We start from the raw sequence: 11,427 nt of genomic DNA on the forward strand, positions 1-11,427 counted from the left end.
TTTCCCGCCCTTTTCCCGTTTCCCGCCCCGCGTTGCCATGGCGCCGCGCTGGCGCCCCAAGATGGCGGCGCCTCGGGCCGCTCTGGGCGCTGTGGAGGTTCTTTGCCTCGGGGCGCTGCTGCTGGCGTCTCTCAGCCCCGCAGGGCGAGCCGCGGACCCCGGTGGGTGCAGGAGTCCGGAGAACGGGCGTGTGGGGAGCGGGGGCAGGCGGTGAATGCCCTAAGCGTTCCCCAGCACGGGGAGGTCGCGGGTGTTTGATGCCGCTGAGCCCCAATGTGCTGGCCATGGGGAGACTGGGAGGGGATGGTGGAGCTGCTCATGTGCAGCCTTTAACCCTTGGTGAAGACCATAAGGAAAAATCCTGTGAAACTCTCAGTTTGGTGCTCTGAAGTCCATGCTGTGTCTACGTGCTGAGGGCTGCGATGCTGGGCCACAGGTAGTGGGACACTCCTGGTGCCCTTCATGGCTTCAGGAAATTAAAAAATAAACTGATATCAGCGAGAAATGCGAGACACGCTGCTGCCTGAGCTGTGTGTTGTCTGCAGGGGCTGTCAGTGCATCTGCTCAGTCTCCTGACAATGTTACTGTGTGTCCTGAGCATCTTCACGAGTGTAAACTCATGGTATGGACAGGTAAGTGAGCCCACTGCTCCAGCACTTGGCAAGAATGTGAACACAACCCTTAACTAGGCATTACAAAGTGTTTTTTGCTCTGCTTGTGGCAATTTAAAGTAGAGCAAGGCAAGAATCTAGCCCAAGACCTAAATATGTCTTACAGATGTTACTGTTTGCAGTCACTGTGTGTTAAGACTTGTTTATTTCTGTCTCTTTTCTTTAGTCTTTCAGCCTTCGTTTATCCATATGTCAGGGCCCAGAGTCAATTCCTTTTATCTTGGAAATTCTTCAGGAATTAATTTTTCCCTAATTATAAGTCCCAGTGATGAAGAGACAGGTAAGTAGACTTCCCCCCCACTTCCCCCTCTTCCCCAAAGGTGTAAATAAATTTGAGTGATCGATATTTTCGGCAGTAAAATTACTGGAGAAATGGTGATGCATTTCATTTAGTGCTTTAATAGTTACTGAACTAGGAACTCCAAAGGGTTTCTGTGGTCAAGCCTTTACTTCTCTGTTGACTCCATGTCAGCTGGGCCTGAGGGTTGTCTGCCTGAAGGCACAAGAAGAATATAAATGTACTTCTTATGTCCTAGTCTTGTCTAAATAACAGTGGAATCCTTTTCATTTTGCACTAGGATACTTGCCACTTGCAGATTGCAGTGGCAGTAAAAGAGCTGCTGATTGGAATTTGGATGTTTCACCTGGTATGGTATGTAAAACACTGATTCTGCCCTGAAATGGGAGTAATGGAGCTGTCAGATATCGAGGGCTAATGAAATACTAGCAGAATGTTAATGTGCTAACATCTCCTTTTGAATATCTTGCCCTTGCCTGTTTCCCTTGATGTGGCTGTCCTTGCTGGAATGTGCTGAGGTGCAGCTTTCACTCTGGTTCCCTGTTGTCCTCCTGCTCTCCAGAACTGCCTGGTTTTAGCATCTGAGACTGTTCCAGATCTGCTGGAAGGAGCTAACAGAAATAAAAGTAGTGGTTTTATACAGCATGAACCCTGGAACATCTGTATTTATTGACTTGCCTTCGGTGTTAGATGTAATTCCTTAGTTCTGCAGTCACTTTAAACTGAAGGATGTAAAAACTGAAGTTCACTTTTTGGTGTTTATTCTTTTCTTTGGATTTGTGCTAGGTGTTAGATGTAATTCCTTAGGGATTTTATCAGTTCTGCAGTCACTTTAAACTGAAGGCTGTAAAAACTGAAGTTCACTTTTTGATGTTTATTCTTTTCTTTGGATTTGTGCTGAGATTTCTGAGATAACTTCTGTGCATGCCTTAAAGGTTCTGCATGCAGTGCATGTCCTCACTGTATTTGCCTCTCTCAGTAGCAAACTCTTTGTCATTCCACTCTCCAACCTGTCATTCCACTTCGTTCCAACTTCCCTCTCAGAAGCTGATGAGTGATGTAATCCTCAGAAGCAAACTCTTTGTCATTCCACTTCATTCCAACTTTCCTCTCAGAAGCTGATGAGTGATGTAATTAAGACCAATTTTAAACAAGTCACCAGAGCTGTCCAGCTTTATTTTGCACTTCCAGAACATCTCCAAAGTGACTGTAAGCTTGACCAGAAACCTGCAGTTGTGTTTGCCCAACATCACTGACTGCTGCCCCTCACCTCTCTGCGTGATGGAGACACTCCAGGTTGTGGCTTGCCATGGTTCAGTGGTGCTGGCACAGCTCCTCATTCAAGCTGAAATATATGCCAACTCTTCCTTTAGAGGCAATGTGTCAGGTAAGTGTTTAGGTATGCTAAAGAATCATAGAATTTTAGAGGTTGGAATGAACCTTATAGATCATCTAGTCCCAACCCTCTGCCCTGGGCAGAGACACCTCCCCATTAGACCAGGCTGGTGAGGAAGAAGAAAGAAGAAATGGCATTTTGGCTGTTGTTTTCCTCTCTGTGTGAAAAAAATAATTGGGGATTTGGACAGCAATAAGTGACACTGAATAATTATCAATGGAATGTAAAGAAAGGTGTCTGTACAGTCAGAATAAATTGCAATGTGCATGGTCTGTTTGTTTGGATTTTAGTCCACTAAATCTGATTTTCTCTTCTAATTCTCTTGCAGAAAATGCAACCATCATCCCCAACCAGGCATTTTGGCCCTTGGGCCCTTGTCCCTGTGACCTGACAGCTGCAGCTTGTGATGTTCGTTGTTGCTGTGATTTGGTACTTATTTCATATTAAACTTTAGGTGTTCTCAACATTTCTAGGCTCTTTCTGTTGTCTGGGGGGAGAGAGAGGTACTGAATGCTTCAGACTGGATGGGCCACAGGGCTTGTTTGGATTTTTCTGTGTTTTTCCTCGTAAATATCATTTCTCTCTCCAAAACTGTTTGATTTGCCTGTGAATGTGGCTATAGTGCTGTTGGTAATGCAGTTACCATGCTGAAGTGACCATTCCTTTCCCTTTCAGGAGTGTATACCCAAGGTGAAGCAGTTATTCAACAGGTCCTGTTTCACTGGGGTGTTTGGTGGGGATGTAAACCCACCTTTTGATCAGCTCTGCACTTCCAGCTCACTGGAATATACCCCTGAGTGGTTTCCCTTCCTGTGTGTACAATCTTCTCTTGACAACACTCCATTTCTTGGCTACTTTTACCATGGCTCTACGTAAGTCTTAAGAAAAGTTATTTTCTCAACATACACGTGAGTCATGCGGCCAAAAATATATAACCTGTTTTTTTACAGTGAAAGTTCTGTGGAAATCGGGATTTTTAGGCTGTGAACTTTACATGCAAATGGAGAAATGTCGTTGGTACTGCATGAGATGATGTGTAGTTGTTTGTGTGAGGTAATGAGTAAAGCACTTGTTTAATTTTGAAACTTGTTTGCAGTTCTGCACCCAAAGGTCCTTCATTTAACATCCCTTTACAAACTTCTCCTGGGAGACTTTTCACTGGTTACAGACAAGGAGACCCAATTATAACAGAAGAAAATGAGTATTTCACTGTTCCTCAGGTAATCACTTTGTGTTTGAGCTTTTGATTCCTCTTGGTTTGTTTGAAACTCTCTGTACCTCACACTCCTTGGGGCTTTGCATCCAAATTCAGCCACTTGCTGTATTACTGAGCACTGTAGTTAGTTTTCCCTTTGAATCTTAGTCATCTGGTAGGACTTTTGTCAGATTCCTTTTGCATTTTGGAGACACTTGTTGGTGATAATTATTTTGACAGATAAGGATGAAGCCACAGTGTACACTGAAACTATAGACTGAGATATTTTGCTCACATCAGGTGACTTGTTTCTCAGAGGGTCCCATTAGGCTGTAGTGCCCACTAGGAGCATCTCACTAACTAATTATCTTCAAGTGGAAAGGCAGGGGCTAAAAAATACTTATTTCTCTAACCCCTTGCAGCAATCCATGGCTGGACAGTGTGTTGGAAATGCCCCTGTGGCCTATCTGCAGAACTTTGATGTCAAGTGCCTGACCAATAGAGCATCTTACAAGGAAGGCCTGTCCCACAGTGTGAGGGTGAACACTGGCACTGGGGGTAAGCTGCATTAATCCAATCAGGAATGTGTTTCATGTCACCCAGAGCTTCTAGAACAAGCCAAACCCAAGGGCTGTTGGCATAGCATCTCTGTTACCTGGTGGCTGTAGTTCACCCATGTGGGGATGTTCTGTTCCTGCTTCTGATGACCTTCTAGCAAGTGTCCCACTATTTCCCAAGATGTAGGATGTGAAAAACGGTGGGATTTTTCTTTGTTTCCCATTAGCTGTTTCTGATGGCTCATAAAGGTTATGAACAGTGTCAGTGCCACTATTTTCAGACTGCTGCAGAGCCTTTTTCTGGCAGGAAGGTTCACTATCAGTGTTTTAGAACTAGTGAGAAGTGGTTCCTCTGCTTGACAAAACCTTGTACCTATGAAGAGCCATTCTGGGGTTTGGGACAATGTGATTACAGCACGAAGATTTTTCATCTTCTGCTCCATAATTGTCTCATTGTGTTAGTCTGAATTATCTTTGTAATCCCCAGAGATAATTAGCTGTGCTTTAAAATACAAACACTTTGGGTCTTTACCAAATTCAATTGTCTAAATAATTTTATACTCAGCGTTGGTAACAAGGTTTGCACCTTGGATGTAAAGACAGATCTATGTCTCCTATTACTCAGGATCACTGCAGTGTTTGTTTCTCATTCTCAGACTTCATCCAGCAGAATGTCTTCTACAGAACCATCACTGACAAGGGCAAATTCATCACTGGAGGTGGTATGTCTCTTCCATTGAATTAATATGACTCTTACCTCACCTGGATTATGTAAGAAACAGATTATTTTGATGCCTCAAATGTTTACCTGCTGCAATTCTTAGGAGGAATCTTTTATGTTATCTAATATTCAGTAAACTGTTTGGCTTCCTGAAAAGCAAAAAGTATTCAGTTTACCCCAACTGGCAAGAAATCAGGTTCCTCATCTTGCATTAAAATTAAGTTTTGAGAAGGCACACCCCCAACAATAACAATAAACAAAGGTATAAAGAATGCCTAAAAAAGTCTCCAGGATGAACATTTAAGTGGGATGGACAGGCTGTAAGCAGTTTTGTGTCTGTTTTGTAACCTCTCGTGCCTCTTTAAGGGCCTTTTTCAGCAGTTATTTGCCGTAGTACAGCAGTTCCCAGTCAGGGGAGGATAATGTAGCACAAATGAAACTATTGGAATCCAAGCTAATGAGTTTTCTGGGCAGTGCTGCCTCCCTGGGAGGGATGAGATGGTAACGAGGGAGTCCTCAGCCCAGAGAAGTGCATCAGCTGGTGATGTAAAGTCCAGTGCTGGGCTCTTGTGGAGAGGTTCAGCTACAAAGGACCTGGAGATGCTGATGTGAAAATGTTGATCAGATGGGGATTGTTCCATTGCACATTTACTCAGCAAAAAAAAAAAAAAAGATGAATGTTGTAATTTCCAGAATTTTGCTAGGGTTTGAATGTGATCTTCTCAGCTGCAGTAACACAGTTTTCTAATTCAATGCTTTTCAGTGTGGCCTTTTTGCTTTTCTCCTGCCAGAAAGTTTTCATCCTGCTGAGGTTCTGTGTCAGAGTGTAACTTTTGCAGAGCATTATACATTCAGCTGGAAAGACAACAACATTGAGCAAGTCAATGTCACAGTCTTCCTTGGGAGCTTATGTGATGGAGGTATCATGACATTTTTTAATGATTTTTAATGATAGTTTTTTCTTCAATATGGAAATCTTGTGATAGAATCTCTTATTTACTAATGCTGCTTAAACAGAATTTCCCTGGGACTCTGGAAAGAAAAGTGTGAGGCTGATTTTCATTAGTTTGTGTTATTTTGAGTCTTCTGCTAGTAGCGAAGGATGGAAGTTTATATTCTACACAGAGCACACTTTTGCTAATTTACACCATACCTTTTGCTAATTTACACCATACTTGTTGCCAATTTACACCCTTCTTTTTGCTAATTATCATTTAAAAGTAACCTAATTTTTTTTCTCTTACCAGAAATACTGACACAGAGATTCACAGTGGAATTTCTCAGTTTAAGTAGAACCAATGAAACAGAATTATTTGGAGATCCAGGTATTAATACATTATTTTGCCTGTTAAATGAAAAATAATTCACACTGTACAAGTTATTATCAGTGATCATGTTTTATGTTGCTAACCTTCACCTTCCTGCCTTACTGCAGTGCCAGCAGCAGTGATTGGTTCTTAGGCTTTTGTTGCATAGATATTGATTGTTTAAAATGAGGCTATTCCCACTGTAATGGAAATGTCTGTTCATTTGCTACAGGATTGATGACATTTATTATTCAATCAATGCTAATGCTTATGGATCCTCACACAGTGTTAATGATTTACCCTTCTGTGTTTAGGTTATCAAGTTGGAGAAGCAGTGAGAGCTGCAAATCTGAATGAATCTGATCCTTCTGGAAGCCTAAACATTTGGCAGCCAGGTACATGTGAGGCTGCAGCTGCAGCTGTACTTAATGCTAAAACATTGGGGCTTTGTTCATAAAATCATAGAACCATAGAATCATCCAGGTTGGAAAAGACCTCCAAGATCAAGTCCAACTCTACCCTAGTTACTAGACCATGGCACTAAGTGGTTTTTTTTTAAACACACTTTAGTTAAAAACCTCTGCCAGATCTTGCTTTTGTATCCCAAGGTCAGTGAGAAAACCTCTGCTACTTTCCTGGAATATTTAAGTGGAAAGAACTTGCCTCTATTTTTGAACTATGCTGCTTTGTGTTTTGCATTCTGATGTTTGATGTTTGTGCACAAAATTGGAAGCTACAGACCTGAAGGTGGATATAGGAAAGCTCAAGTAAGATGTTTTCATTTCGCAGCTGGCAGAGGTTTATGTGCATCAGCAACTTACACACCAGTTCTGTTTGGAGTGGACTCACACTCTGGGTGTGTTCTAGAAGTTGGGACTGATGAAGATTGCAGCCTGTTAAGGTGAGCTGCACAAGCTGAATTTTCTCCCTACATACCTCCTGTTGCTTGTTACCTGATTGTCTGCAAATGCCTTCTAGGAGCACTGGTAGGTTCTTCTTAAATATTCATCTGTCATTTCAGTTTTCTGGGGGTTAAAGTCTCACTTTATTTTTCATGGGAAGTTATAATAGTGGTTTCACTCTGTACTCAAATGAGGACTGTGTGTGGGTGGAATGTTTTGCTGTGTCTTCAACAGGCAACTCACTAGGGCAAGTTTATTTTTGTTGAGTGATAACATCTTTCAGATGAAACTGACCTTATGATGAACAATATTTCAACCCAGAGTGGCAGGCAATACAGATTTACCTTTTGTGTGATGTTCCATTCTTATGTTGCAGAGGAAATGTAACTGAGAGATTGAATTCCTTGATACAAGCTACTCACATTGGAAAGAGAGACAATTCCAGCTACTCTGATCTAAATGATTGGGTGGAAATCAGACGTAAGTGAGGTTTGCTCTGTTCTTTACAGTCTAATTGTGCTCATACAATGAACAGAACATCTCCAATTAAACCCAAAATGGAATTTGAAGTGCCTAAAATTACTGATCTGTGTGTCTGGATCCATCCATCCACCTATGTGTACACACAGGCAGAGAATTCAGTGTGTGTGGATACTGCACCAGCCTGTCCACATAGGACTTGGCATTTATCTGGTGATAAATAACTCACTTAAGTGTTTTTTATAGAGAGAAACCATTTTTAATGTGTCCCTGTGTGACAGTTACCAATATTTCACTGGGCTATGAAAATACAATGTTTTTCCATAATATTTACATTTACTAACTCCATTCTCCTCCACAGGTCTTGGTCCATTTCATTCTGATACCAATGTGAGCACTGGAAGCATAAAAGGCATTTGTCCAGATATTCCTGCAAACCTCAATATTCAAATAGTCTTTGCAGAAGTGGGAGCAGTGCAAGGGATTCCCCAGCAACAGATTCTTGCTGTGCAGATCAGGTAGAGTGAGTTGTGGCTCTGGTTAGCTGACAGATCAGTGTTTCATCTGGAGACTCACCTAACACAGCCAGGTTAAATTTTACAAACAAAAGTGGTGTTCTCATTTTTATATGCCTTTCATTTTTTGCAACCCAAATTCCTTTGATCACAATCAGTTTAGTCTTTCTCCCTCTGAAATGAAAAGGAAAAAATTCATTAATGGTTAAGAGTAGATAATTTTTCTACTTCACTGAAACACTAAATAAACTCCATGGTGCTGCCAGCACACACAGGGCATTCCAGCAGAAGAATGTCTGAATTTCTTGTCACATGGTGCAAGTGACAGCAGTGTCCTGTGTTGTCTTACCCCAGTGCAGAGCTCCTGAGAGCTGTGCTAAGTGCTTTATTATTCTGTCCTGAACCAGGGAATTTTCACTTTGCAAACACTTCCCTCCCGTCCCAATCAAATCAATGTGATTCTGTTTCATTTTATGTTTCCAGACTTGGCAAGTTCTCCCCTGTGTGGTGTTGAAAATCCAGGAATTACCAACCTCCTCCAATACTGTGTATTTTATCCTTTCATGGTTACGTTTCGGCTCTAAATTTCCATTTACAGCCCTCAAGCAATCGTTATTCTTATCATTCCAGTTACTCCACAGTGCTGTGGCAGTTCCAGTGTGGGCTTAGCTGTGGGAACAGCCTCAGCTTTCTCCCCATCACAGCTTCTGTTCAGTTCATTCAAGTCCCAGCTCAGCCACCTGTTCCAGTGACGAGGTAATTTTGCTAAAACCACTGATGGCTTCACATTATGTTCAGCAGTGTGACCAGCAGTGACCAGGAGGTTCCTTCTCCCCAGGTATCAGGTGATCTATGCAGAGTTTGACTGTGATCGAAACGATGTGTGTTGGCCACAGCTGTTGTATCCCCTGACTCGGTTTTACACAGGTAATGACAATAGACAGTGTGGAGTGCCCCAAACTGGGCAGATTCCATTGAAACATACTTAGATGTGTGGAGTTCAGTCTGAAATAATGCTTTGTAGCAGGGAATTCAAATTCCTCTTTCAGAAAGCAAGGCCCAAACAACCTGTTCAGTTGTTTCCTTGACAGTGCATGAATTTCATACTTAGACTAGTGGGAAAAAATAACTACTAGTTGAAATTTCATATCAGTTTGGCAGAGAGAGATCCTTTCTCACTCCCCTGTGGGGTTTGGAGGGACATGTGCTGGCTGAGGCACAGGAGAATATATTGATTTATGATTCTGCTCTGTAGCTGTAGCACTGTCAGTGTGTGTCATTGCCCTTGAAGGGTGGAGGGAGACTTTGCTTCTCACTTTGCCTGTAAAAATTTGCCATATTGTTAAGACAGTTAATTTTTAAATTTCCTCTCTGTAAATCTCTGGGTTATACTTCATGGGAGACTCTGAAGATTGAATGTCTGGGATTCAAGGGGCATCAAGGCACTTGGACTCTGTCCTGGAGGGAACTGCCTGTGTTTATTTTCTGCACAACTCCAGGGAATAAAGTTACACAAAGAATGAAGTTTTACGAGTATAAAGTTTTATGAGTATGAAGCATTTTCCTTCCTTGCTTTGTGCTGCAGTATTTATTCAGGCTGTGCTTACATTTTACTCTCTATATTTGGGTTGTTGTCTAAACTAAAATTCAGCTCTCAGACACTTACACTTTTTCTTTCTTCCCTTCTTTTCCAGGAGAACCATATTCCCAGTGCCTTGCTAAAGGCCTCTTATTGGCATTTCTTGGTTTACTTGCAGCAATTCTGAGCAACCCTTTGTTTTCTAAATTGTGGGAGAGATCCTTGGTTTAAAAACGTTATTGTAAAGAGAAGCACTTTGTTAATATTTCAAGAACTTTGGGGTAAAAATTATGGAGAAATATTCTTGGATTTTGTACCCATTTTATATAAACCTTGAAGGACACATAAAATCAGTACTTTTATGGTGTACAGAAAATGGTTATTTAAAACAAAAAGTAATAAATTATTTTAAAGCCTTTGACTGTGTGGTTGGAGCAGCAAAGTGCAGAGTGACTTCAGCAGGGTGAGCTCTGCTGAGTTCAGCCCAGAGGCCACAAGAGGGTTGGGATTGGATCTACTGTTGGATCCACAGCAGGATTGTGGATGGATCTGTCTCCTCTCAAGCTGGTTCTCTTCTCCTGGAGTAGAATCTCCTCCTCACACTAAACCTCTCATGCACATCTATTGCTGGAGCAGTGGGCAGATGCTTACAGCTCTGAGAAGTTGTCACACTTCACATGTTTACGTGTATGTAACAGGAAATGTGAATTTCAGATCATGCTTTGCACTAGAATCATGAATTCATCAAGGTTGGAAGAGACCTTTAAGATCAAGTCCAACCATTAACCTGCCACTGCTGTAACCCCTAAACCCTAAACTATGTCTTAAATATATATGATGGAATAGGTATCAGAGAATCATAGAATTTAGGGGTTGTAATGGACCTTACACATCATCAAGTCCCAACCCTCGACACCTCCCCACTAGATCAGGTTCCACAAGGCCTCAATATGCTGCATATCTAGAATTGTATCTTCTAGTGCCAGATCCAGACACCTCTTAAATGCTTCCAGGGATGGTGAGTGACTCCACCACCTTCCTGGGCAACCTCTTCATGGCCTAACCAAACACTGACAACCTGCTGTGTCTAATCTGAGCTGCACAGGGTGCAGAAAACATTTACTGATTCGTCTTCAGTTGATCAAATAATTGAGGATTGTCATAGAATCATAGAATCAAGTGGGGTGATTGGTTTGCTTGCAGCAATGCTGAGCAACTCCTGGTTTTCCAAATTATGGAGAGATCCTTGGTTTAAAAATGTTGCTGTAAAGACAACTGCTTTGCTAATATTTTAAGTAGTTTGGCGTGAAAATTGTGGAGAAATATTCTTGGATATTCAAGCTCAGCACGCCCAACCCTACCGTGGTTATTAGACAGTAGCACCAAGTGCCACATTGTGGTTCACATTGTGTTACAGCTCTGTCAGTAACATTTCAGACACTGGAATGTACTGCCCAGGGAGGTGGTGGATTCACCATCCCTGGAGGTTTTCAAGCTGAGACTGGATGTGACACTTAGTGCCATGGTCTGGTAACCACAGTAGGGTTGGACTTGATCTTGGAGGTCTCTTCCAACCCGGTTGATTCCATGATTCACTCATTTCCTCTCACTTCCATAGGAGCCTCTCGGGCGGTGGATCCCTGTCTGCCAGCGCATTCCCGTGTGAATCTGCTTCCCATTCCCGGTGAGCGGGACGAGCTCCCCGAAGGCTCGGTTGGGTGAGTCTGTGCTGCTCGGTGCCAGCAGTGTCCCGGCGCCGCTGCCTGCGCTCGCCCCGCGCTGCCGCCGGTTGGCCGCGTTGTTCCC

At 42.5% G+C, this 11,427-nt stretch overlaps 1 protein-coding gene across 1 annotated transcript; it reads left to right on the plus strand.

Annotated features, from left to right (window-relative positions):
- Positions 1–37: 37 nt before the first annotated feature.
- Positions 38–11,305, plus strand: TCTN2 (tectonic family member 2; the record flags this gene model as incomplete). The annotated part of the gene is made up of 20 exons (XM_009084314.1): positions 38–161; positions 546–632; positions 838–951; positions 1,250–1,323; positions 2,161–2,356; positions 2,694–2,794; positions 3,041–3,237; positions 3,462–3,585; positions 3,983–4,118; positions 4,774–4,839; positions 5,630–5,758; positions 6,086–6,163; positions 6,460–6,540; positions 6,935–7,046; positions 7,424–7,527; positions 7,889–8,045; positions 8,673–8,798; positions 8,881–8,969; positions 9,737–9,830; positions 11,240–11,305. Coding segments are annotated over exons 1-20 (2,255 nt in total), but the record flags the coding sequence as incomplete, so codon positions are not given.
- Positions 11,306–11,427: the final 122 nt, after the last annotated feature.

The sequence above is a fragment of the Acanthisitta chloris genome, unplaced genomic scaffold, assembly GCF_000695815.1.
Source record: "Acanthisitta chloris isolate BGI_N310 unplaced genomic scaffold, ASM69581v1 scaffold7641, whole genome shotgun sequence".
In the NCBI taxonomy this organism is placed as follows: Eukaryota; Metazoa; Chordata; class Aves; order Passeriformes; family Acanthisittidae; genus Acanthisitta; species Acanthisitta chloris.